At 40.0% G+C, this 26,849-nt stretch overlaps 3 protein-coding genes across 3 annotated transcripts; 1 reads left to right on the top strand and 2 right to left on the bottom strand.

The window, feature by feature from the left end:
- Positions 1–7,058: 7,058 nt before the first annotated feature.
- Positions 7,059–10,744, bottom strand: mrpl24 (mitochondrial ribosomal protein L24). Its single transcript, XM_070921952.1, has 6 exons — positions 10,733–10,744; positions 10,296–10,482; positions 9,441–9,536; positions 8,895–8,998; positions 8,287–8,417; positions 7,059–7,537 (listed from the first exon to the last, which is right to left on the bottom strand). Exons 2-6 carry the CDS (start codon positions 10,476–10,478, stop codon positions 7,401–7,403), a joined length of 651 nt encoding a protein of 216 aa, XP_070778053.1. The 5' UTR covers positions 10,479–10,482; positions 10,733–10,744; the 3' UTR covers positions 7,059–7,400.
- A 2,980-nt stretch (positions 10,745–13,724) lies between these two features.
- On the bottom strand, positions 13,725–18,503 carry LOC139299159 (hepatoma-derived growth factor-like). The gene is made up of 6 exons (XM_070922067.1): positions 18,100–18,503; positions 16,048–16,124; positions 15,128–15,266; positions 14,475–14,633; positions 14,204–14,392; positions 13,725–13,965 (listed from the first exon to the last, which is right to left on the bottom strand). Exons 1-6 carry the CDS (start codon positions 18,184–18,186, stop codon positions 13,945–13,947), a joined length of 672 nt encoding a protein of 223 aa, XP_070778168.1. The 5' UTR covers positions 18,187–18,503; the 3' UTR covers positions 13,725–13,944.
- Positions 18,504–20,075: 1,572 nt separating this feature from the next.
- prcc (proline rich mitotic checkpoint control factor) lies at positions 20,076–25,261 on the top strand. Its single transcript, XM_070921592.1, has 7 exons — positions 20,076–20,849; positions 20,942–20,989; positions 21,455–21,943; positions 22,429–22,521; positions 22,774–22,920; positions 23,398–23,463; positions 24,592–25,261. The coding sequence occupies exons 1-7, from the start codon at positions 20,538–20,540 to the stop codon at positions 24,676–24,678; spliced, it is 1,242 nt and encodes a 413-aa protein (XP_070777693.1). The 5' UTR covers positions 20,076–20,537; the 3' UTR covers positions 24,679–25,261.
- The last annotated feature ends 1,588 nt before the right edge of the window (positions 25,262–26,849 follow it).

Below are 26,849 nucleotides of genomic sequence, written 5' to 3'. Positions count from 1 at the left end.
GTAATGCATTTAACTAAAGATGGTCATTTTCTGAAATGACTCCGTAATTTAGCAATACATAATACATTTAAAAAGAACTTGTAAAAGGACTAATCCGCATCAACTGCGTGTCATTAACACAGCAGCCTAAACGAAAGCCTACCGGGTTCTTCTCAGCAGCATTTCAGCTGATGCAGGACGGACTGACTTCTTGGCTGTAAAAAGTATTTTCCGTCAGCTCCTCTCAGCTTGCTGCAGTGCGTCTGTCCTGTTGGGGGGGAAAGCGGCTCTGGATGCTCTGCGCAGGTATCAGGGAGTTGGGATTGCTGTCCGACCGACTCCGAGGCTCGGGGAGGAAGGAGGGAGCTGAGAGAAAGTGAAGCCAGATATGAAATCCTGAACTGCCCACTTTTTCACCCAACGATCGGGATGAAGATGGCGCATGCCTGTCAGGGGGGATTGGGAGGGATGGCATCCAAAACAACCGATGTTATAGGCTGTGAAGTGAAGCCTGACCTATATGTCGTTTTTCCTGCAGGGAAACGACAAATGCATTGAGCGTCATTTGTATAAAACAGGGTGAGTTGAGTCAGCGAAGCAGAAATACAGCTGATGCTGCTGCTGCAGGTACTGGTGTTGCACCACAGTCACCTGGAGAAGTGGGGGGAGGGAGCTGACAGTAACACCTCCTCTACATCAGTTAATTGTACTATTGAACACCTTGAATAACGTATCACAGCTGGAGTAATGAGCAGTTCGCAGCATCCTGCAGAGGAGCAATGTGAGCAGCAGCAGCTGCTCACTCATTTACAAGTTCAATCTGAAGGGTGTGTTTCACACCAGCATTTGATTTGAGACCAATAAACTCAATGCAGTATGTCACACTTTGGTAGTCATTAACTGCAGCTAATCTAAGAACCCCGCCCCCCCCCAAAAAAGTCACAAAGATATTTAAATGTACTTCAAAGTAGCATAAAAATAGAAATACAGCAGCGATTATCTTTAAAGCTGTCGTTAATTACTAGTTTTGACCATTTGTGAATGAGCTAATGAGTTCAAGAGGTTATATAAATGCTGCTGAAGAGCGATAAAGTGTACATTTGTGGTTCTGTCCATGGCCGGATTAACCTGCATGGAGGCCCAGAGCAAAAGCTGCGGGCCCCTTTGACTACACCTCCATCCCTCCCCCCACCTATTTTTCCTCTGCATTTATGCATCCTCTCATCTTCAAGTAAACAAACTGAACAGTAATTTCTGTTGTAATGTGCACCATGTAAAACTTTGTAGTTCAAAATGGCCAATGTTGCTGGGAGGACGAAAAGCCTGGTGTCACAGAGACATGAGACACGACTGTCGCTCATATCACGATGCAGACAGTCTCTCCTGGAGGGCATTCATGGTTTTGCACTCGTTTCTAACGAGTGAAAGGTGACGGAAGTAGTAGAACAAGAAAGAAAAAAGCGCGTGAGAGAGAAATTTAAATCCTGCCTACTGTCTGGTCTCACCTCACCTGGAAAACTGCTGCAGGAAGAGAGTCCAGATGCTGCTCAACAATCTGATGAGCGCTTTGTCCAAAGCATATGGACACTTTTACCCTTTCAGTTGGCGCTCAGGAGCAGGTGCCCGCGGTTGTCCAGTCCATAGTCATCTCAGTCAGTAATGTGTGAGATTTATGGCCGAGCTGAACCTGTGCCCGTTAGGAGTAACATACTGTATATTTCCAGGGATCTTCTTGGCTGTATCTTGCCACCTGTTTACACTGTATGTAACGGAGACATGCAGAAGATGAATAAGGTCAAGGTAAGCGTGCACATGTGCCCTCTGCAGACAGAGTGAATGGTGCTTTGTAGTGGTCGTCCAGTGGTTCAGTCAGCAGTGGTTGGTGCTTCACACCCGAGGAATCTGACACCCAGATACCAGAAGGACCGTCTGGGAAGGAAATGTCAAAGCTCAGAGAGCAGACAAAGATCAGAGGTGTGATTTGGTCCAACTTTATGTTCCAGCTTGGACTGACTGTCACAGTGACCCAGACTGAGTCCAGTCTAGTCAGCAGTTATGCTACGTCATCCTCTCTGCTGTCATGTGGTTTAATGAAAAGGAAGGCCTTTTTTAAAACACAAACTTCAATGTGCTGTTCTACGGCTGCTCCCGACATTTGACCTTTTATTTTTTAACTGTAGAGCGGGGCAAACCAGAATATCCTGCTGACGAAGAGCCTCTGATAAGATGAAAAGCTACAGAAGGGCTACTTAAAACTGCTAATAACTAAAAATCCAGCCTTGGAACGGAGCCTTTCTCAACAGTATGTCGTATGACTCACTTGGCAGTCGAGGGGCAGGGGTTTTGTTGCTACAGCCTTACTTGGTCTGGTATGACCTGTAGCTTATGGTGGCTCAGTTGGCTGTCTTCGTGGCTGCTCTCTACTTGTGCTTCAACATTTTAGCTCAGCCAGGTCACCTATGATGTCTTTGGAGCAACTGCCTCGAGAGCGTTAAGGAAAGGAAGGGAAATTCAATGTGCCGTTATCCTGTAATTACCTCTTGTGACCACACTGTCCGCTGCTTCAGCCAAGGTTACGTCGTCTCACTTTGGGCCAACATAGAAGAGAAAAAAAAAATTAATTTGAACATCTGCAATTTCATGACGCCTGGGCAAACCCCATCTGCTGATGTAGATCATGTGATATGACTGAAAGTTCACCCTGATGTGAGATTGTTTTCTCAAGAGAGGGTTTGATAAACATATAGACAAGAAATCTTTTATAGAAAGTGGATAATGCTGATTCTAAGTATTTAGTGTGTTATTCAGAGTAAGTAAATACTCAAGACCTGTACTTCAATACGGTTTTAAGGTACTTTACAAGAGGATTTCCATTTTATCTTACTTTATACTTCTACAACACCACATTTCTGAGGAAAATATTGTACTTTTTACTCCATTTGACAGCTTTAATTACTAATTAAACTTCCCTAACGTAGTTAAAAGTAGCTTGATTTAGACCAACTACAAGATTAAAATGCTTCTATGCATCAATAATAATAATAATACAATAATATAATATATAATAATACAACACTGACAGGAGTCATTCTGCATAATACTACTGCATACTTTTGCTACTTTAAGTACATTTTATTTATAATAATAGTACATTTTGAATGCATGACTTTTACTTACTCATGTACAGGATATCACTGCTCTTTCCACTGCTGATGTCACAGAAAACGTTTCATAATAATGTTAGAAACAGAGAGGGCTTTCCATGAGGAGGAAATGGCGGTGAGAGGCAGAGGCTGGGTTTGTTCAGTATCTCCATTAAAAAAAGCTTTGAAGCCAGCGGAGACATCACTGATTACTGAGGATTTATGATGAGGTTATGGAGTGACAAAGGATCCACTCGTCATTCTTCTTATAAACACTAGTTGAAAGGTATTTTACTTTACTTGACCTCTTAACATTTTGACTGACATCTCTGAGCAGGAGTGAGATGCTGAACGGCTGAATTATAGTCTTATAAATGACATTTTTGAGATGTCTTATACAATACCTTGGACTATATGCTATACATAGGGTATTTTAGCTTTTTTTCTGTTACCTACAGGTCTGCAAATTAAGAGAATTAATTAAACTGAACATAAAGCCCATAAATCAAGAGTGCATGAGGGAATTAAAGTCCAAGAGGAAAAGTAACAGAAGTGTTCTTCCTTCCTTTTCAGCTCCTAACTGTAATATATTGAGGTCATACACAAGAATCCACTGAGAGCGACTGAATTAAACCAAACACAGTTAAACATACATGCAAGCCATGCCTCAATCCTGCATATACAAGTTAACGTTACATTTTCCAGCAGCCTTCAAACAAGCAGCCTGTAATTAGACACTATCATTATATTGTAGCTGAGCTTAGATCATCAAGTGAGTCAAGAGCAACACTCAAATGTATTTTAAAGTGTCTTCAGATGTTCTGGAGATGTTCGAGTGATCACAAATCCTTCTGTTTCTTTAAAGGTGGTTATAATGTCAGTTATGAAGCAGGGGTGAGTTTCTGAAATCTTCATTTATTTATAAACAAAATCCGCGCAGCAAACTTGCAACCAGTCCACCATGTGAAGAAGGAGATAACTACAAGCGCTCATTTAAAACAAATTCAGCTGCTTTTAAAGGATGCTGCATACTTTAATCTGACTTCTTAGACTTTTAGAACAAAAAGCAACTCGATTCGTGCAGTGAGCCACCAGGTGGGATTCATTAGTTTACGTGGCTGAGAAGCATTATGTGACTCAGCTAAAATACAGAGCCTGCAGTTTATTTTTATGTATTCTTAATTCTGCTTGAGTCATGTTCAGTGGTTTCATTTAACTGGGTTACCAGAATTGCTGTCAACTTACCGCAAAGAAGAAATTACAAGATGGGCATTCTTAAAACTCATTCAAGTTATAGGACTGCCTTAAGTCAGTGTTTCGTGTGTGTAAATGGAAAAAATAAAGACAAATGAAGCGATACAAAGGTTCCACTTCACTAACATTACGCTTCACCTTGCTGCAATCCCAGACTGAAATCCATGCAACACTCATGCAATGACAGGAAAGACGACCAGCCTTTGAATAATTTTTCCTCCCATAAAAGCAAAACCTCAAAACCCTGTTTCCGCTGACTGGCTGCTTTTATTCCCTCTTGGATGCGAAGTGGCAGAGGCAAACTGGTTCAGGAGGGACGAGTCTGGGAAAACTGCTGCACTCATCCACTCACAAACCGGCCAAACCAACGACTCGCCATGCTTTCTGCATGATGCTACGGCACTGACCAGAAATTAGGGTATGGAGAGCCACTGAGAAATTTTGACGCAATTATATTATCTGTGACACGTCGGGGGGGGGGGGGGTTTGTCACTGCCTGGCAACAAAGTTAGTTGCTTCTACAGCTGGAGATCTGGCAACAAGTAAATCTATACTCCAGCGAACCAGCGAGGAAAAAGAGGATTTCATACGCTTCATAGGCCGCTTCCCTCATATATCACAGATAAATGCACAGCTGAGGGTGAGCTTAAAAGAAGACTCGGCTTCCCTTTGATGGATACAAATAAAACAGGATATTTATAGCTACAAAGGGCTATTTTAAGTTCATTTTTCTAAACGAGTGTTGCTGTGGCAGCCTTTAAAAGTGAAAAAACACAGTTTAATCAAGACTATAGCCAGGATTTTAGAAATACTGAGGTCACGGGTCCAAATCTCCCAGTGCAACCCTGCTTTTTTTGACCAATCACAAAAAAAAGCAAATTATTTCTGATTATTTGACATTTTCTTCATTCATTCAACTGTTCACTTATATTTTCAGTACGTTTTATCTACATGATGGTCTAAATGTCCAAACAGCCATGCAATTTGTGACTAATAAAACACTAGCTTTTGTTAACGTTTTGGTAAAACATATTTCAACCTTAGCGTCCTGTCCTCCCAACTGAACACCGTTGCAGTTCACGTCAGTTACCGGAGGATCATGTTGGTTTGTGTGAAGGTGTTTTGAGAGCCATAAAACCCTGAATATGTATTTAGCAATTTCAAGTTGGAGGACAAGTGAGGAAAACTTCGGAGGTTGCCAGTTTGAATGTGTCAAGCAGCTGGACAGAGTGGCTTAAGTGAATAAACAACGCTCTAACAGCTGCTATAAAAATGTCCCTTTACATTTCAATAGACCTTTTTTTAGACCATTTTTGACTTGTTTTAGTAGGAAAAGCTCAGCTGTAGCTTGTAACATTAACAATGGCTCTATTCCATTTAGGTATATCAGTAAGCCTTGCCTGTGAGCCAGCATGTGCAATACCAGGACCCTGAACCTGCACATCTAAGTAAAACTCTTTAAAGAAGAAATTAAGAAAACTGTGATCACAAAAGATGGTAAAGTTGAGATTTATGAGTTATGCAACAAAAAACTTAAACTGAAGTCTTAATAAAAAATACAGTGAGTTTGCTGTGAACTCTGACAGTATGAATATTGTATATCATACAGATGAACCTACTTGATCATAAATTCATAGGTGAGGTCAGTCACACATCACAGGAACAACATGCCGTGCCAGTGTATAAAAAGTCAAATGAGGTGAGTGAGAACTTTGTTGAAACTATCCAGTCTGTGTAGTCTCCTCCCGGGCCGTTTCTTCTGCACACGGTTTCCCAGCCACGTTGGAAAGAGAGACTCATTTGTCTAAAGGCTTTAAGTTTTGGAGAGCAGCATGTCTGGGCTTCTGTAAAATAATATGACTATTTTCAGCCTTATGAATAATCCAAACCATTACCATTATTAACCCTGCCAATACCTTGAATAATGATACTTTTCCAAGCACATGTCAAGTAATTTATTCTCTGTGGGACAGAAGCTACTGTTTTCTGTGATCTAGCAGTCACTGCTGTTCTCATAATATTGGCCCTGATACAAGCTTACTCAATATGGTCATCTTGGCTGAAATGCTGCTTTCAGAAGCTTCTTATCTACTTATAAAAGTTTCATTCCTGTTCAGTGAATATTTTTCACTTGTGTGGGAAATATCTGCAAAATTAGACTTTCTCTTCCCAAGTTACTGTATGTTGATGCTGATATATCAAAACCAAACCTTAGACTGATGTTTTGGCTACTTGTGGGCAGCGTAACACTACTGTTAACACTACATGTAACAACACGACTTGAAAAGTGATATGGAAAACCTGTTAGCAAACATCAGGCTGACACGGGGCAACATTATCATTCATTTAGACTTGTGTTTGTGGCCACCTTACTTTCTAAATACAATTATAGCAACTAACAATCACAAACAAATCAGCTGAAAGAGGCTAAAATGCTGCATTAAGTTTTAAGTGAACTGCAGAGTCAAGTAAAAATTCTCTGATGGTCACCACACATTACAGTCATCAGTCCCATTGTTAATGTAAAAATATTGATAGTTTAAGTTTTAATAAATGAAAATGCCTGTATGTCTCTCATACTTTTGAGGCCAAAAGACACGTATTTAAACTTGCAGCTTTGCAGTTTTATATCCTACCTTATTCTTATACTGTACTATGAAGTTACCCTCCAGTATACAGCAAAGTACAAGCCACTGTATTTGTTTACCTGTGAAATTTATTCACAAAAGTAGACAGAAACAAACAGAGAATAACTGAAGCGGCACCCATTCAGGACACATTTAAGTTGCAGCTCTGTTATCAGCTTTGTTTGCACATCTGTTTCCCATCCGTACATGTTTGCAAAGCAATTATTTCCTTAATAATATGTATGTTGAACCAGTATTTTACAGTCCATAAGCCTTACTCGTGTCATCCTCACATTGTCTCTTTTTAACAAGTCAGTCTGCTCGACTCCCACCAAAACATGGTGTCTTCAGAGTACCGGACAGCACAAAGGGGCTTGAGTGTCTCTGATTTCTCTGGTCAGTACCAGTAGGACCTTCGGTTCCTCTTGTTCTCCTGGATGCCCAGTTTCTCCATGACTTCCTCCTCCAGGGTTTTCAGAGATGGTACATAGGTCTTTTCTAGAGTGTCTTCTGGACTGGTGTCTTTGGGACCATCTGTGAGGCAAAAATAAAATCTAGTCACATGCAAAAATATATACACAACTTGCCATTAGCCAATTTTAACGGTGACTATGTAACTGCTAAAGGCAAAAACTTAGGGAAATATCTGCAGTGTCAACAGAAAGAAAAAATATATTTTTAATTCAAGTCTGCAAAGGGCGGGAAATGTTTTAAAGTCAAAGCAAACAATTTGACATTGATGCCCACTTCATGCAGCTAGTGGACAGGTGCGTGGAAGTGAGAGAGTACGCAGGACTTTAATTTCTCCCTCAAGCTTTGCTTGAGCAACTATTTCAGTCACTTTTTGTAAGTACAACTGAGCTCAACGCCTTCAACTGTCCAAAGGTGAGCACCATTTTCCCTATTTGAACAATTCATCACATCTCCCCTCTCTGTGAGTGTGGTGTTTTGAAAAACCTATAAACACTGTTGCCTTCAGATGTGGTCAGATGACACATTGTACAAACTAGCTTGTTTCAAGACTTCAGGGAACACAATTATGTTGGAGGGCTGTTCAGCATTTGCGCTCTCCATGTGTCTTCTAGTTTAGAAAGAAATGTGTTTCTTGCACTGTAAAACAATCAAACTGCATCATTCAGAAACTTAATTTTAGAATTAAAGTCTGTAAAGGGTGGAAAAATGAATGACAGCCAGTTTTATGTGCCGACTCTTCGCTCCACATGGAATAAACAGGCTACTGAAAAGAATCCCCCTCCAATAAAAACACACACAGACACTCTCACCTTTCCACTGCTGTGGCACGATGCCGTCTCGTCGCTCCACAACAGGTTTCGGGATGATTCGACCCGTCCTGAGAGCCACTCGGACTCTCTCACCCTGCTCCGTGAATTTCCACTCTACCTCAGTGGGCTTCCTGGAAGATTAATATCAGCATGTCATAATTAGTCTGTTATGAAACCAAAGATCATTTACATGGTAAATATTATAACGGTAGTGTAAAGGAAAACATTCATGATTTACAGCACACAACCAATAGAATTTGTTAAAATGTGTGAACACAGATTATTTTCTATGCTAACTTGGCTAAAAAATGTTATAGTAACCCAAACTGACAGTTTCAAGATAAGATTTTACCTTGTAGTTTTTTTCTTCTGGTCAGAAGTGTTTTTTTTTATTAAAATGTTTTTTCAGAATAACACCAGGAATTAGAGCTCTAACTTCAGCACAAGCTACGTAGGGCTCCAGATTACAATTATGCATGGTCTTGCAAAATTGTAATCTAGTAAAAAAGGTTACAACTCATTTTGACTGCTACTGTTAAGGTCCTGAGGTGGGTGTGCACGTGCAGAGACACAATTTTAATCTTGCAGTGTAGCCAGGTTCACTGTACCTGTCTGAGGGGTCAACGAGGGCGACATCATGGAGCAAAATGGGAGCCTCACTGGCAATGTAGGTCCCACGGTAATTCTCAGATTTTCCAATATACCTGTGATGCTAAGACAGAGGACAATTGTTCACAGTTCTTCCACTTTAAAGACCAAACAGGTGGTGGCCAAATGGCTTTTTATGGTGCACTTTGTCAGCAGTTACACCCTGTCCCCAGACATTGGCTCCATCTGGTGGAGCTAAAAAATAAATACATGATGTTTTACACTAGTATAAAATGAATGACCACTATTAACATTACTTTTTGGTGAAATGAGAAGATTGTCAATGCCATCTCTGTGTGTCCAGAGTTTGTTTAAGTGTATGTTGAAGTATCAGGTGTAATGTACTGATAACAGTTGAAACTGCTTCTAATGTTCTTGTTAGACAATAGAAAATTGACCTAAAAATCATAGAATTTGTGAGTATAGGAGATATATAACTAAATGTCCTATAAGCAAAATCTAACATGTCCATCCAGTTTTCACTTAGAGAAATATCACATCCTTACTGTGTTCAGTCCTTCCAGCATAACCCAGTTTCTGCGTCTGAAGACTTGGATGACTTTCCCTTGCTTTCCTTTGTCCTTCCCTGCAAGAATCTCAACCTGAGAAACACATGAAGAACAGATATATAAGTTGAACAAACTTACAACGTACAAGTTTTTTATATACCACTTTTGTAGACTAACACACCAAAAGTGTGTGCACCATCTGGCGTAATCTTCTTGCATTATTTAAGGCGCATATTTACTTTTTATGATATTGATATGATATGACAGAGTTGTGGCTACACCAAAATCATTGTATTACCAATGGCGCGTTCCATTAAAGTTGGCTCAGCATTTAAAACTTTACAAATGTACGAGTAAACCAGTGTGAGCTTGGAAATATACTTATAAGTAAGCTGTATTTTAATTTTGAGGCTGGTAAGAGTGGTAGAAGTCTCTCAAAATGTTTGACAGACGGCTGTGTGCTGGTAGCTTCCTGAAAAATTACATTTAATTTTCATATACTATGTTCTTCTGGCCTCTACATTGTAACTGATGTCCTGTTTTGTTTCCATGGTACGGGGTCACTAAAGTTTCCAAAGGTATAGACTTGAAATTTGGACAGAAGTGAGACTTTGCAATACGTGTACTCACGTCTTAAGTTTTGACCTGGTAAAATCTCAGAACAGGGTTGGCATATTCACACACATTGAATATTTAATTATAAGGTTTATACAGTGTTATACGTGTTTCTACACAGCTTTACGTTTATTCACTGTGTTGGAGGGTTAGTATTCAGAGACCTGAAAGACTTGCAATTTTCTTATGAAGACTTAGGACTTGAGTTGAGCTTCCTATGTCGTTAGAGTTACTCACCGTGTCCCCTCTGAGCACAGGCCACTCCTCTGCTGCTAACGGCTCCACAAACACCTTTCTCCTCTTCTTCCCCGGAGGGTTCAGCCTCTTAGCAGCCGGCGTCCACGGTCTGTTGGTGCCGTAGCGGAAATCTTTGGGTACAACAACCCTGATTGCCATCGATAGGAGGGTGGTCAGCCTCATTGTGCTGCAGGGACAAAATGAATCAAGGCTAACAAATTAGCTTAAAAGGTGCCCAGTCTCCCTTGACAACATAAGCTATGCTAACATTAGCTTGCGGAGAAGCTATCATTAACGTTGTTACAACGGCTAAACATACGCCACAATCTTTTCAAACACTTTTCAATAGGACTGCTACCTCTCTTGTCAAATATACCCTTTGTTAAAGTGTTGTTATAACAAACGAGGAACAAACATAACATGCAGAAAGATCTTACCCTCTGCTGATGTCAATGTCACATGTAGCAGCACTGACACCAACACATTAGCTTTAGCAGGCAGCGCCCCATAGTGGAGAGGAGGGTGAGACCTGGCTGCACGCATGCGCAGTGGCCAAATACTCCACAGCAGCGATGAGATTACTGGGCAAGATGCAGGCCACTAACAGAAAGATGACCTTCACTGGGCTTTATCTGTGTACTCCAGTGTATTCAAACCACATTTATGAGAAGTATACATATCACTCAGTCAGAATTACTGAGTAATTAATAGGGATATTTGTAATGAGTTGCACAGACAAGTAAGATCATAACATTTCTCCTTAATTTAACATCACCCGGGTGAGCAGTATTTCAGCATAATTTTTTTTTTTAATCTGTCAATATGTTGCAATGTATTGAGAGTATGTTACAGAAGTCTAAACTGTGGTTTAATGTATATATGTATAAGTGTATAATTTCCAGTATTATAGTATTACTATAGCTTACTGTGTTTTATATTAATAAACCTACAAGTGATTTAAATTTCTATGGTTTGGTGTCTTGCATTAAAAAAAAAAGTTGACTGTTGAAATAGGCCCTTATTTCATGTTGGGAGCACCCATGGAGGCAGATACAGTTATTACAAGCCATACTGTAGTGTTACTGTGACAAGGCTGAGATATTTATAGCACCCATATACCACAAGACAAGACGCTACAGTTTCTGGAAACCTGCAATCGTACATGTAAGCTCACTGAAGCTGTCATTAATCTTGTGAACCAGATGCACAAGCTGCCACAGAGAACATTCACAAATCAATACCTTGTAAAAGTGTTAGTCCAGAACCTCATGGATATTATGACAAGGACAAATGAACATGGATTTAAAACATTACGTCTCCACCCAAACAACATATCTAAAGAACTCGTACTCGACCAAACCCCATGACAAATTCAAAACTGTCAGGACATGTTACATAACACCAAAACTAGTTCAGCTATCACAGCCTAAAGCCACAAACTGTGCCACGAGGCTCTCTTGGGATCAAATTATTTGTGACAAGTGCACGCGCGCACGCACACACACGCGCACGCACACACACACACACACACACACACACACAGGTGCCATCCTTAGTTTCATACATTTGTAAGAGTGAAAAATCTGATGTGAAATAATTAATTAGGTCTGGTTGGTTTGAAAAGTAACAGTAGACTTTGCCCTGCTTGAAACTTCAGTTGTGAGAAAGAGATTCTGCACAATACCTGGTTGAAGAGGTGCTGTGTGACACAAAAGGATGATTAAAAGAAATAAAAAAAGTAACAGACAATCCTCTTGGTTAAAAAGAACACAATGACTATGATTGTTTTAGGTGCTTTCCAGACTGAGGAAATGGATATTTTACAATAAACAAGTAGGGTTTAATGAATATGAACATGACAAAAACAAGGTTTCTTTTGTAATCGACATGTTTATTAAATGGACTGGCAACTACAACAGTAAACTAAGCAGCAGATTAAGATGAATGACAGCTTCTGAAAGTAACAGAGAAAGCTAAATCAAGAATTACATTTTAATGCCAAATTATACCCGTGGAATTAACTCCAGATTTGAGTGGGCCACCATTTTAGTGTGAAATCAGTGGTGTGGTGAAGGGTTAGGGAAGGTGAAGGTGGGTATAAGCCATCTTAGACACAGCATTCGCAGTTATTTTCACTTTTAAAAGCTGAGATTTCCCTTAGGTTCATCATTTGATTTACAGTGGGCTCATGTTGCCAAATACAGGAAAAACACTGAAGCGATGACAATGGCATCCAAGTAACATGGTGAGCAGGTCTAGCATTTGCAAGAACTTGAACCATAAAAATTATCTAAAGTGGAAAATAACAACACCACATTTTGAACATGTTGTCTAAACACGTCGAAATAAAACACATCTTTAAAACATCACAACTTTGTTTCACAGCCAAAATAATAAGACCATTTAAGTAAAACAGACTCATATTCCAGTTAAGAGGGTTGGGAACCACAAAGTCAGAATCCAGCGTTTTACAGATGGTTCTCTCGGTAGATTGTTCTCATTCCATTTCTCAATTTGTGTAGATCAGGCATTAACAATGTCAGCAATACATCTCAGAACAGAAAAAGAAACATATTTGGTACAACCAATTACTGAACGCAATAAAGTCTTCTTCACAAATACATCTCCAGTATCAAGCAATGGCAGCAATCATGTGAGCTAAATAAGAAATTATAATAACATGAACGAGTTGAGTTGATGGATTTAAGAGTTTGCCAGATAATTCCTGCAGAAAAAGTGGTGACAAATAACTAAAAAGCTTCAAGACCAAGCTCTGACACATCATCATTCAGGAATGTCTTTCTGCTTTCAACAACGCACAATCGTCAGCAAAAGAAAGTTACAGAGGGGTTTACAGAGTAACTGTTTTAATCCTAAAATTGTTCTGCTCAAATGGGCTTTACATATTCAATCTGGTGAAATGAATCACATAATTTGGTCACCTGCAATGAAGCATACACTACACCAAAGCAACAAAACCTGTGTTGCATAAAAACGTCATACAGTGAACTAGACAATGATTAATGGGGCAGGAAAAAAAAGAAATTCTGAAAAGTGCAACTCATCATGTATCCAATGACTGAATATATGATATATGAGGCTGAGAAGCTAGGTGAAACAAATGGAAGTAAAACACTTAATTTACGAACTAAAGCTGAGAGCATGGGTGAAAATTTGTTCTTATTTCTGTACAATATCTATGTTTTAAAACCATCAAATTGGAGTATTTATCTTTTTTGTTTGTGGTTTAAATGTTCTTTTTTTTTTTTTTTTTTTTTACTATATATTCAGTGTTTATTCCCTCTAAACGGAGAAACGTTTTTGACACCTAGCATTCAGTCTTTGTAATTATGTAATTGCACTTAGAAATAAAAAATATATACACACCAAAATCCCATTTATAAATGAGCCTTAAAGTGCTCATTTCAATTGTTTGAAATCAGATTAGCAAACTTTTTGTTTCTGGGATATATGATATCCCAAAAATGGCAAATGAAGATTTGTTTGTCTCTCAATACAAACACTTAGGTTTTTAAAATTCTCCTATTAATTAAACAGCTGAAATCTGGCATCCTGCGGGTAATCGTGTTGATGCTTCAATTCCAGAGAAAAGCGTCAAAGGTTCTTGGTTTTCTTCTGTGAGTTGATGTTAAGCACTGTCTGTCACAGGCTGCAGGGAGATCAGTGGAGAGCAATTAAGAGGAATTATTACAGTGTCTCTTGTTCCTTTAGTGTCTGACATGCAACATATACATACAATTTTGTCAATTTACTTCTCGCACGGTCAAGTATCAATACTGCAGTAAGTAACATTACTGCAGAATATTTCACAAATCATAGCAAATCAGAATGGGTTTAGTTTTATGTTTCCTGGGTAAAAACCCCCACTAATAAGAAGCGTGTCTCACCTTATCTGCTGTTAGCTGGCCTCCTGCTGGAGCGTTTTCCTGGGCCTCGGGTTTTGACTCACTCTGTGAGGAGGGAGCAGTTACCTTGGGTCCAGCCACATCATTGAGCTTAGCCTCTGTGTTCGACTTGTTGCCGTCTACTTTAGAGTCACCTTCCGCCTCCGTATCCTTCGGCCGCTTGGGAGATGCCTTACGGAAGGTTTGACAGGTGTCAGAGTGGGCAACTATAGACTGACGATGAAGCTCTCTACATTAATTTTTTTAAACTCACCTCTGTGGACTCCTCTGCTTTTCGTTTAGTTCCTCCCCTCTCATTCTTCTCGTCGATGACCAGGGCCCCTTCATCCTCATCACTGCTGCCCTCAGCATCTGCTTTCTCCGAACTGCCTGTATCCCCAGCTCCTTCTGACGCGTTGTCCTTCTTCGATGACTGAAGGCAGATATGCAAATATTAGTGAAAGACAAGATAACAATGTTTGGAATTAGAACCACACAGAGTGCAACCCCAAAGTCTGGGTAGTTTTCTCTCCTTCTTCCATTGCATAATATCCAATTCATTTGCAGTATTAATGTTAAATGCTTACAAGAGGATGGTGCCATTTTCATAACAACAAAGAAAACCAGGTGAAAACTAAGAGAATAAAGAAAGTAATGTATTCGGTGCTTTTGTATGAACAATGGTTTCAAGTTCTTCCACAATTCATGATTGGTCTAAAATATCACGCAATTAGTTGTGTTACCCATGGTACCACAATTCAGCAACAGAAGCTCAATTGACAACAAGAGACAGGTTTTCTGTGGCTGCCATTTCATTAGTTACCTTACCTTATATCTTAATGCACCCTATTTCACAAACCTCCCTCGGAAATAAAACAAACTGACAACAGAGCATACACCTGGCCACTATCTTAGAAATGCACACACCTCGTAGCCTTCATGTGTGACAGTGGGGTTGTTCTCGATCTCCCAGAGTCCCTCAGCGAAGCCTTTCCTCTTGTTTGTTTTTCCAAACTTTTCCTTATGTTCATCGTACGGGAACAAATCCTTGGCCCCCAGGAACGCCCTGTGGTGGCAAACATTAGAGATATGAACATAATTCAATGGAGTTTTGTACATCCATTGACTCAATCACATCAATTGAAAATGTGTTAGTAGCTGCCACACAGGCAGAAGTGTTTATTTTGACATTTGGATAAAAGACAACACATTCTAGTGATCAAATGTCAATTATTACTTGATCAATAGAAATGAATCAATGACAATTCTCTCTGACCAGTAGATCTAGATTAATTATTCTTCTATATAATTATTGTAATAATACATGTTTGACATTTTTTTTGCTATTGTTAGAGCCTTACCAGCAGTGGGTATACGTAAAGGCAAAGTTTGCATTAGGCTTTGATATTTCATGTGTGCAAATTGAAATTCTGGCTTGACAACAGGTTAAATAAAAATAACTGATTTGAGATGGAGACCTCAGTCAAGAAGTCAAAGGGTCACCTAACACATTATGATGTATCATCTGGGGACAATGAATATTCACCGCAAATTTAAGGGAATTCTGGTGTATTTTTAAGTACATTTTAGACAACAACAGTGTTCAGGGAAAGACAGAGGGTCACCAAAGTTGTTACAAATCATCTGGGGGTCGTGAAAGAAAATCTAAGTTAAAATATGCGATTAACCAAAACAAATACTGATAAAAAATAATTGTTAGTAGCTAAGAAAGTGGAAACTGGCAGAAATTAGTTCACTTAGGATGTTTGTTTTAGTATTCTCAATTGCTCCAAGCTTCTGCCATTGTTTAGAAATAAGATTAACACACATTAAGACACTATACTCACGTCTCATGCGTCCCAAAAAAGAACACCTGGTACTTGTTTGAGGGGGACTTCACGGCTCCTTCAGGTAACTCATCAATCTGTGGATTAAGAACACAGCTTGTTAAGAAAGGATGCTGAGGAATCCCAAAATCCATGCAACTCTTTAGATATTAAGATGATGGTTAAGTAAAACACAAAGTTAAAAGTAGGCGACCAATTCTGATCATTTCAGTCCATGCTGCACTTAACAATAATTTTAATTATTATTTACAATTTCTCAAGGTAAACATTGTCAGATTGTTTGGGTTGTCAAATCCTCATGTTCGAGAAGTCTGAATCAGAAAATATTTGGTATATTTTCTTGATAAATGTCAAACAATTACTTGATTTGAACCATTTTCTGTTAATCAACTAATGAATTAACTGTTTCAACAGTATGGCTGTTAATGCTAAATTAGGCTTATAGCACTGGACAGTTATTGAAGGTATTTTAAATTCACTGCTCTGCTTGATGAGGTAATACCAGCTATTCGTTCATTCACTTAAGTTTTTGCTTCACTTGTCATATTTAACATCCTTGCAGCGCACTGTTTGGCTCCACCATTCTGCCAATATTTATTTGTGGGGTTTTTTAAAAAAAAAAAAGCAAGACACCGAGGCACAGGAAAGCAACATTATGACAGCCATTTGCACTATTATGAGTCCGTTGCCAGACAGGCCTGTTGGCTTTCCCAGATAGGGCCACTGTGTCAGGATAGGTGGGGCAGGGCCTGTAGCATGCTGACAAGGGGCAAGGCTGATAAGACTGAAAAAAGGAGGGAAGAGGCACAGATCAATACTTACACTAAATTAACTATTTTGGGTGAAAGTGCAAATTCATTATTGGTTTATTAAGTACCTCTATTTAAAAACTAGAGATTGTTTTGTGTGCAATATGTTTATTCAACGGTATGAATGGTTGTTACATGAAAAACAGAAACACTGACAAACTGCAATGTTTCCTTTTCAACTGTGCAGGCCAGTTGTGGTTAGAGGTTACTTGATGTTTTGTTTCCACATTTTTCCGTTTCAGTTTTGGCTCTAGTGCAGTGAAAAGTGCCAAACTGTTTTGGTTATATCAATCCCCATTTCTCGTATTCTCTCTTATATATGCATAACACTGTTTATAAAGCTCTGAGCAAGGCTGCGTTTTAGAGGGAAACGTAACCTTGTTTGACTTAAAAGTTTACATTTTCTCTCATGCTAAATTATCAGGAAACACTGACTGCAATGTTAGGATAGTGTGTGTTTATGGGCCGGGTAGACATTACGTTATGGTCTTACACCACTGTTTTTACTTGCCTCGACCAAATTTAAACGTAATGGAAGTAATTAAACTTTACGAGCAGAAACACTGTTAACGTTACTTGTCGCAACAAGTGTGTGCAGGCTGGCATGTTTACAAAGCCCCAACGCATATGGCTACACAAGCAGCCATGTGTAGCCAGCCTGTAACGTTAATGCAACAGTTAATGAGGGAAAACAACTTAAAACTTCTTAAGTACGTAACGTTAACTTCGCTAAGTTACAACGTGGCTTCGTGTCTGTGTCCTCAGATAGCCCAACATTAACGTTAGGATAACGTTTGCTTCATGACAGCGGTTAACGTTGTGTATGACATGGCCGTTAATTTGTAGCCGACGTTACCCTACTGCTATTTTTATCGGTTAAGAAAAGCTTTACATTAGCCTAACAGGCCCCCTGGTAGACGAAAGCGGCACATGAAAAGGCAGCGTTGGTGGCAAACAGCAGCTAGCAACAACATTCATATTTAGTTAGCCGAGCAGGGTAAGTTACTGTGGTGTCTGTCTACTCGATGAATCACCCGAAAGAAATTTGCAACTGTCTACAGTTGGCTAGCTGTGTGTGGATGCTGGGCAACGTTAGCTAACACGACTAAGCTAGGCTAACTCATGGTAGCTAACTACTGTTAGGCCTCGCAGGTAAACAAGTGATAGGAGCAAGCAGCCAGAAGGACTGAAATGAATACCAAACCTAAAGCTGGAAACAAGATATTTAACGTCAGGTGCTTACCCTCGCAGGCCAGTGTGGATAGCCCTTCATTTTAGCAAATACAAGATCTCCAGGTTTGTATTCTCGTTGCCTGTTGGACCTCGGCATGTTTCTTGCAGAAATGGCTTGCTATGTCAGATATATGTGTAATTAAAACACAGTAGTAGTTGTAATGTGGTAAGTTACAGTATCCGGATTGGTCAACACCTGCAACAAACAAGGCAAGCGTCGGTTTGTCATCCAAATCAACCTGGCGCGGAAAACTGGAGCGAAGACGCGGCGGGCGACTTTCTTTCGCGGATTCTGTGGACTAACCACGGCCGGTGCTAACGACACCGTTCTGATGTGTGTTTGAATAACCTTACAATTTCTACGGCAAAACGCGGCAACAATTTGGTTTTTGCGTTATCCCACAATCCACTGGCTCGTCCCTCGGACTGTTTGGGTTTGAAATTGAAACCCGCTTCCCACTTTGCAGACGCGCCCCCAGTACCTGATGAAGCTGCACAGTTAGCGCCCCTGTTGACCAAAACCTCCAACTGAAGGTATAATCCTCATGTAAAAAACGTTAACAGCACTAATTATAAGAAAGCAAGCAATGCATTTGTTATTTACTTGGATATTTGCAGAACAATTGTTTGACTGAGATAGAAATTCAGGATAACAATGTTTTTTTCCCTTTTAATTTAACTTTAGTCGGCCAAAGGTAAATGGACCAAGTTAATTTATATGGAAAATACCATCATGTAAAAGAAGTATTATTCCTCAAAGCTGGAAGTGTAAAGTTTTGAATTTGAGATTAATTTCAAATGTTTTATAAGATTCCTCTGGATAAGAGCAAGAATCTGTGCGATCTGACTGTGATCTTTATACATTTATTTCACACTTGTAATTTTGTGGTCAAGCTGGAAATATTGTTAACGGTGATTTCAACACAACTCGTGCCTCAGCAGAGTTTTAGGAGATGCCCGTTAGAGTAAAGTCTCAGATTAACCGTAAATTTGTATAAAACATTTGAACTTAGTTTCTTCATAGACACAGCACATCTACATTTCAGTCTCTGTGACCTAGGTCCAACAGGAAAGACAGAAATCTATAATCTACAGTTCACAGCCACAAATCAGTTGTGGAAAGAGTAGAAGAGGAACATTCTTTCAGCAGTATTATTATCCGATAGTCTCCCAATTACTCCCTCATACAGATCAATCCATTATCAGGTAAGGTTCTCATTACCATCATCTATCTGTCACCCAAACATTAGACCCATATGTGATTGTTAGACACCTCAGTCCAAAACCATACTATCTATCCATGGCTGTCCTAATCCACTAGGAGGCCGCAGGGCTAAAATAAACTGTGGGCCCCTATTCAGTGGACAGTAAACTCGGGGCTTTTGCTTTTGTGGTCCCTGAGGGTCTGGGGCCCTGGACAGTTGCCCACTTTGTCCAGTTGGTAATCTTACCCAGGCTAAACCATGACAAACAGCCCCATATACACAACCTTTTGGCTGTATATAGAGAAGGATTTTTGTGTCATACATGGATGGACAATGAAGACGATAAGGCGAGATGAGCCTGTTTCGGATTTTCCTGCTTTATATGCAAGGTACAACAAGATAGTGAGTTAGATGGTCACTGTTTTTTTTCTCTTGATTTGTTTTTCTGAAGAAATTATAATCAAGCTTTTGACCTTAATTTTAATCCTAAATACTGCTATACCAGTAGCTCAAAATAGTCCCATTTAAACATATTGAGTCTAAAAATACTGCAGCTCATATATATATAATATATCGTGTATAAGCTTTTAATTGTAGAATGTAAAATCCACAGATTACTGAAGAATTTGATTATTCAGATACTGTAAATTGATGTTTATACACACTCGGCCCGTTAGGGGCATTAATGCCCTGCAGTTGTTTACCAACTGATGACAAACAGACGAAGAAGAAAGGGCTGCGCAGAAAGCTGCGCAGATGTTTCTGTAATCATGAACGATGGAGGCGAATGTTTTGGTGGAGTCTAGGGACTAAAAAAAGCTCCGTTTTGTGGCGATAGAGCAGCTGGTGCATCAGCCGATGTTGTATTATGTGCAATAATAGATCTGAGACAAATTTAATTTGACTATACAAGAAAAGGATCAGTTAGCTAACATCGTTTGCCGCGGCGGCCTAGCTAACATTAGCTAGCGCTGTGAAGTTGGAACAGTCGTTTCATTTAAAGAGCTCACTGTGAGGCCCTCTTTTAAGCTGCTGTGTTTTTTATGATACTACAGTTCAATCGGGAATTGTTTCAATGTCTTTGAGGCCATATTGATCAAAGATTATCCTACCTTTAATTGAAGTAAACTCGTCAGAAAGCGTGAGTACGGCTTCTTGAGACCTAATCAGGGGGAGTTATCCATGTGGTAATCCATGTCCACGAGTTACTGCAGATTAATAATCTTTAATAACATCAACAAACATGTCTTTAGTCGCCTATGGCAGCAGTGATGACAGTGACTCAGAAGAAACCTCGACCTCTGCCTCACCGGAGAGCAGAGTCAGTGCAGGAGGGCTCTTCTCTCTCCTGCCTGCTCCTAAAAAGCCAGGCTCGGCAGGAGGAAGCTATGGACCAAGCAAGGAGACAAACGCGAACCCTTCAGCAGGGGACAGCACGTCAAACGATGACCTAGATCCTCGGCCATCTAAAGGAAGCTTATTTTCTAGTCTGCCTAAGCCAAGGAAGCGAACAGAGCCTGTCAAGATCATTGTACCACAGATAAAGAGACAGGATGTGAGTACTGAGTCAGATCAGCCGTTTGCTTATACATATTGTAGCTCCTGCAGTATGTATGTAATTCATAATTATGTATTTCTTGTCTATAGTCAGACTCTGATGATGATGAACCAGCAAAGAAGAAACTACAACCTCAGGTAAGAACATATGTGCGGCTACATTCACCTGAATTGTTGTTCTTACCACAGTTTTATTCAAGATGGTTTAATGAACTTTCAAACCTGTTTTCAAACAAATTACCAATGAAACAGGGCTTGTTATATCATCTCTATCCCAGATAATACAGGAATAATCAGCTGTCATTTGTGACCTTTTCATAATCATATTATGGGATTGTGTACACGTGATATAAAGCTTATTTGTGGCAAAACGAAACCCCACAAGTTTATCGAGCATCTATAGTGTTTTGCATCTAAACACTTTTTGATAGAGCCTTATGGTACCCATGCCAGCTTAGCTTCAACTCTGCCACCTCCCTCTGTTGTGTCTCCTCTTGTCAATATTTCTGCTCCTTCAGTAAGGCTAAAAATACATAATTGAGGGAATCAAGCTGCCATTACCAGAACTCACACTGCACCTTTCCATCCATATCCCTCTTCCAGAGTGCAGGTTCAGGCCTGTCGTCCCTTCTACCACAACCCAAAAACCTGACAGTGAAGGAGACCGATAGACTCCTGATTCCTCACACACTCACCAAGCGCCAAGAACCCAAAGGACCCAAGCCTGGAATGCCTGCTCAAGGTCTGCTTGGTTCTAGTGCATCCCCCTCAGCTATCAAAGCTGCAGCAAAGTCAGCTGCCCTGCAGCTGGCTAAACAAATAGCCACTGACGACCAGGATAACGAGGAGGACATAACCCCACAGAACTACTTTTCTCTGGGTGAGAGCTCCCAGCCTCTCTCTGCAGTTGTCCCAAGCTTAGACCCTGAGCCAGGAGCCCCCGCAGAGCTTCTTCCTCTTGCACCTGCAGATGAACCCGGTCAGTCAGACGCCCCTCTCGACTTTGGGGGGAACCATGAGGGAGCTGGTGCATGGGGAGGGCAATATCCTCAGTATCAACAGCCCATGGCAGGCCCAGAAGGTTTGCCTCAGGTAATCATGACACATACAGTACATTATACTTTATATACATGTCAGCTGAATGGCTTTAGATTCAGATCACACTGACTGTGTTTAAATTTACTTGAGTTATTATATTAACTGGAGTATTTAAGTATAAGTTAACAAACGCTAATCCAGTTCAAAATGTAGTCCTCTTGTAAGTGCTGGATTCTTTCATTGACAGTCAGCTCATCAGATCAGTCACGCATGTTATCCAGTCACATACTACAGATACTGTTTGCAGTTTAGATGCTAATGTAACACAAATCAAAGAAGAGCACCATAGCATCAATAAATAATACAACCAAAAATATACATAAAGGCTAGTTAGCTAACTGCTTGAACTACGGTAGCTGAGGGGCAACCAGAGGTCTCCCTGCACAAATCAAAACATGAGAGCAGTCCTATAATCAACAGTAAAGAGTTGTAAACCAGTGAAAATGGAACATGAATTTAAACACTTTCTCCTTGAACAGGGATATTATAATGAGCCATACTACCAAGATCCTAACCCCGGATTGGCAGAGGCTGAAGAGCCTGGCCACTCTGCCATGTTTGATGATGAAGCGGTAAGAAGAATGCTGCTTCTTCTATCTGTATTTTGCAATAGAAGTCTATACTTCATAAGTCGGTTCATTCTGAATATTATTGCAGCAGCATCACACTTTTGTTTGACTGTTTCATTCCCCCAGTTTAGGTTCAACAGTAGCTCCTGATTAAAAACATATGTGAAATGGGGCTGCAGTAGTACAACTCTATGACCATCCAGCCAGGTGAAAACGTTGTTTAACTGATATGAGTATTTCCTTCCTGTACTTCAGTTCATGCGGCTGCAAGGGAAACGGAACAGGGGCAAAGAGGAGGTAAAATTTCTGGAGATCAAAGGGGATGACCAGCTGAGTGGCAACCAGCAGTGGATGACCAAGAGCATGACAGAAGAGAAGCAGAACCGTCAGTCCTTCAGCAAGGTGACCTGACTACACCTCTATCACTGCGGTTTCTTGCATTGGAGGCTCAGAATTGACAGGGTTGGGTGTAAAGTTGTGCTTAGGTTTATGTTCAGGTTTTTGCCCAGTTTCTGGAAAGTGGAAGGATTTTGTGTGCTTTTGCTCACTATTGATTTACACTCAGGTGAGACTGGGAATATCCAAAGCCCCTCCTGCCATAAATGGCGGAATCTAAAAATATTTCACGGCCTGATTCAACAGATCCTTACTTCTCTCACGTGAACATTCACAAGGGAGGAAATGGCTTTGACTCTTTTGACTCTTGTGGTTTCCACCAAACTTAACAAAATGCAGGTGGGTTTGATACTTGCAGGGCTGTTGCACAAATGATTTCCTGCAAGTCAAAAAGCATAGAAAAAGAGAGTTTTGTAAAGAAACAACACATGCATCACAACACATTTAACTTAATGTAACATCTACCTTTTGTCATTTCTGCAGAAAAAGGGAGAACAGCCTACGGGACAACAGCGACGCAAGCATCAGATAACATATCTCATTCACCAGGTGAGTGCTGCTAAAGCACAAATTATACATTTGTGCGGTGTAAATCTTCTCATGTTTGCGAGGGTTCATGAGGACGTCTGTCTGCAGACATGCATCAGGGTCTTTACAGGAATAGACCTTGTATTTAAGAAACAGTCTTATTGTTCAGCTTGTTTTGCACATATTGTACACATATTTCCTGTGCATATGTTAATGTGTCAGCACAAAGTCACACTGTTCATCTAACATTGTTGAACCTAAACAGTAGAACCTAGAGTTATTTATGTTTTCTTCTGCTGTTCTGTCTGGATCAACAGGCAGTATTTCCCCAAATGTCCTTGAAATGCTATGTTATAATCCCTTTGACACCAAAAAGGGATTTAAGGAGGAGGGATACAGAGTTCAAGTAAATTCTCTGATGCAACTTAACACAAACAGGATATATTGTAGCTTATGCAAGAGCTTCTAGTGCAAGACTGGCTCAGCAAAACTCCAAATTTACAGATGATTGTTCAGTTGGTTTTGAAGGTGATACAGAGCAGGATGGGAGTCTGGGTTTCTGTGCCAACATACCAAGAGTCTGCACTCCCAGTGTGACCTGTCAGCACACGTTCAGCTCCACGTTGTTGGCCGACATGTATAGAGTAAACGTCAAGCCTCGTGCTTACTACTGTATGCCTGGGGTGTATACAGTATGCTGCAAGAAAATGTTACCACAAATGTATGATGAGCCTACACAAGGCATCCAAACAGAAAAGCTAAAAAAGTATTTCTCTTTACTTTGCCAGTAGTTGTTTTTGTTTAGCTTTCAGAGTAATTGTCTGTTCAATCATGTTGGGTGTTGTTCTATCACATGGTAGGTTTTGTTTTTACCTCGGATGGTATTCAAAGTTGGGATAAGCGCACAGGGTGGGGATTTATTTGCATTGTTAAGCTGGTTGGTTCTCTGGTAGTCTGACATGCACATGCAAGTTGTAACACTTGAAATTGAATGAATACAGATTTGGCCAGTGGACTGGATCTTTCTTTTTTTGTTTGGTTTAATTGGTTAAAATGACCAAAAAATAACTTCAAATCAATGTTTTCTCATTTGACATTTAGTCGTTTAAAAGCTTAACATGAATTTTACATGACTTTCTTCTTTCGCAGGCGAAGGAACGGGAGTTGGAGCTGAAGAACAACTGGGCAGATAACAAGCTAACCCGCCGGCAGACCCAGGCCAAATATGGTTTCTAAATGTCATACTGTGGACTCTTGGAGGCATGTGGAAACCCTGCATCAGAAAGTAGAGTAGAGCTTCCCAGATTTCCCTGCACAAAGGGGAAAACTTGTGTTTGGGAAGAAACTATATATATCTTAATACAGATTTTTCCTCCTGCCCTCCCTCCTCCTATATTTGTGTTGAATTGTTAATACTCAGTAGTTCTTTTGGTCAGCTGTTTGATAAGGTGTTGCTCATGTACCGAAAAATCCAGTCACAGTAAATATAGGCGCTATACCTACCTAACAGTGTAACCGTGTTTAAAGGTACCTGTGGCCAGTCAGTGGGAGAGGTGGTTTAATGTGACCCTGAAGTGGCCATTATAAATGTTTTCCTTTTGAATGTGTATGCTTCCTGTTCATACAGCGAACATTGATGTATGACTTTTTTTTGTGATAAAGATAAGACGACTACAAAACAGGTTTGGTTCTCTGGCAGTCATTATAGTGAAATGCTGTAATGAGAAATGAACTGGAGTCATTGGAAAGCTGTGACACATGACATATTTATACGTTGAATAACAACTTTGTAATAAAAAAATAAAGATGTTGGAATACATGTTGCAGTTGCTCATAACGACTCTCAATAAATTAAAGCGTAAAAGTTGTCTGTTACTATTATTTCATCCCCAATTTATTTCTTTTTAAAGTTTCTAATTCAGATTTTTCTGAAAACTCAGCTGAGTTGTGAAGCAGCATACCTGCATCTAAGTCCGTTACATAAATGAATTGCCAGAGAACCAAACATGCATTTCAGTTTCAGCTGGTTCTTCAGTTTTAAATGGCTGCATCCAGCAGGCATCTGACCGATTCGTTTTTCTTCTAAGTCCCAATGACGTTTTTCATATCTTGAATGGATGATTGAAACATTTAGCGTCTTGAAAATATGTTGAGTTTCTGTTTTATTTCAGGGGGTTGAGAGGAGGCTGTAACTGTATTTCTTTCTGCTGCTTCCAGTTTTAGGAAAACTCTGCCGACAAAAGGAATCAGGAATCTCTGTGTATGTGGCTCGTCAGAGTATTTAAAAGACACGGAAGACTTTTGTTTAGGGAAACTGCTGTGAACTGTTCAATGTGGTGAAACAAAATACTGCCAATCTCTGCCGTTTTGGAGAAAATTGCAGATTTATGCTTTCTTTTATAATGGCTGTAAAGATCGGTCTTGCATCAGTCTTTCCCATCCAGCAAAGCAGCCTCTTAAATGGCTTTTCATCGAAGCACTGACATTTATTTACGCTCTAATGGCTTCCTCCTCCCTTAACAAAGCAGTGGGTAGTCCACGCTCCAGTATTTTTTAGTTTTCCATGCAGGAAATAAACCATACATGTAAACTCATGAGCCAGGTTGTTTCTACATGCACTATACTTCATTACACATGGGATTTTGTAGAAAGCTTCATATATAAACTTTGGCTAGGTGTGGCGGCGGCTCTGTCATGCACTTTACCACCACACACACACACACACACAACCTGATCTGCCTCGAAACTTATTCTGAAGTTTGGCAGAAACAGAGCAGTAGTCCGAGGATATCAAATACCTCCATAATTCATATTCATGGTACATACTGCCTGCGGAGCTTATGTCAGTGTATTTACACACACCTGGCAGTGGAAACAGCCCAAAGCAAGCAGCTGAGAGTCTGAACACACACCCTCACACACATCTTAGAGACAGGAACATAGGTTATAGAGCTTAAACTGACTGAATGTTTCTTACACGAGTTCCAGCTTTTTCTTTATCGTTAACATCTCTTGGGCAGTGCAAAAGGAGTTTGGATGAAATAATGGGAAGATTTCTTTAAAATGACTCAGATGTTCACAGCACTCTTTGGTTAGTTACACATCTGTCTCCTGGGACAATAAAAAAGGTTTTTATACAAAGATTAACAAAACATACAGCTGTATTATGCAGCTGTTATTCCAGATTCAGTGACTTAACATGTTTAGCAGCGTTGCTGCGGTTAAAATTAATGAATAAATCTTTTCGTTTCAGACTCCATAACTTCGAAGTGGGTAGTGTTTGGGTATGTCTGGTATCACAATGATGTAGGAACGGTTATAAAAGACCAACGATAATTTAGAGTTCACATGTAACATTTACCCAACTTAACACTGCTTTTTCCTTTGACATAAAACATTCACAAGTT

This window comes from Enoplosus armatus, chromosome 16, assembly GCF_043641665.1.
Source record: "Enoplosus armatus isolate fEnoArm2 chromosome 16, fEnoArm2.hap1, whole genome shotgun sequence".
Lineage (NCBI taxonomy): Eukaryota > Metazoa > Chordata > Actinopteri > Centrarchiformes > Enoplosidae > Enoplosus > Enoplosus armatus.
Note: the sequence above shows the minus strand (reverse complement) of the source record. Positions and strands in the feature narration are given on the sequence as shown.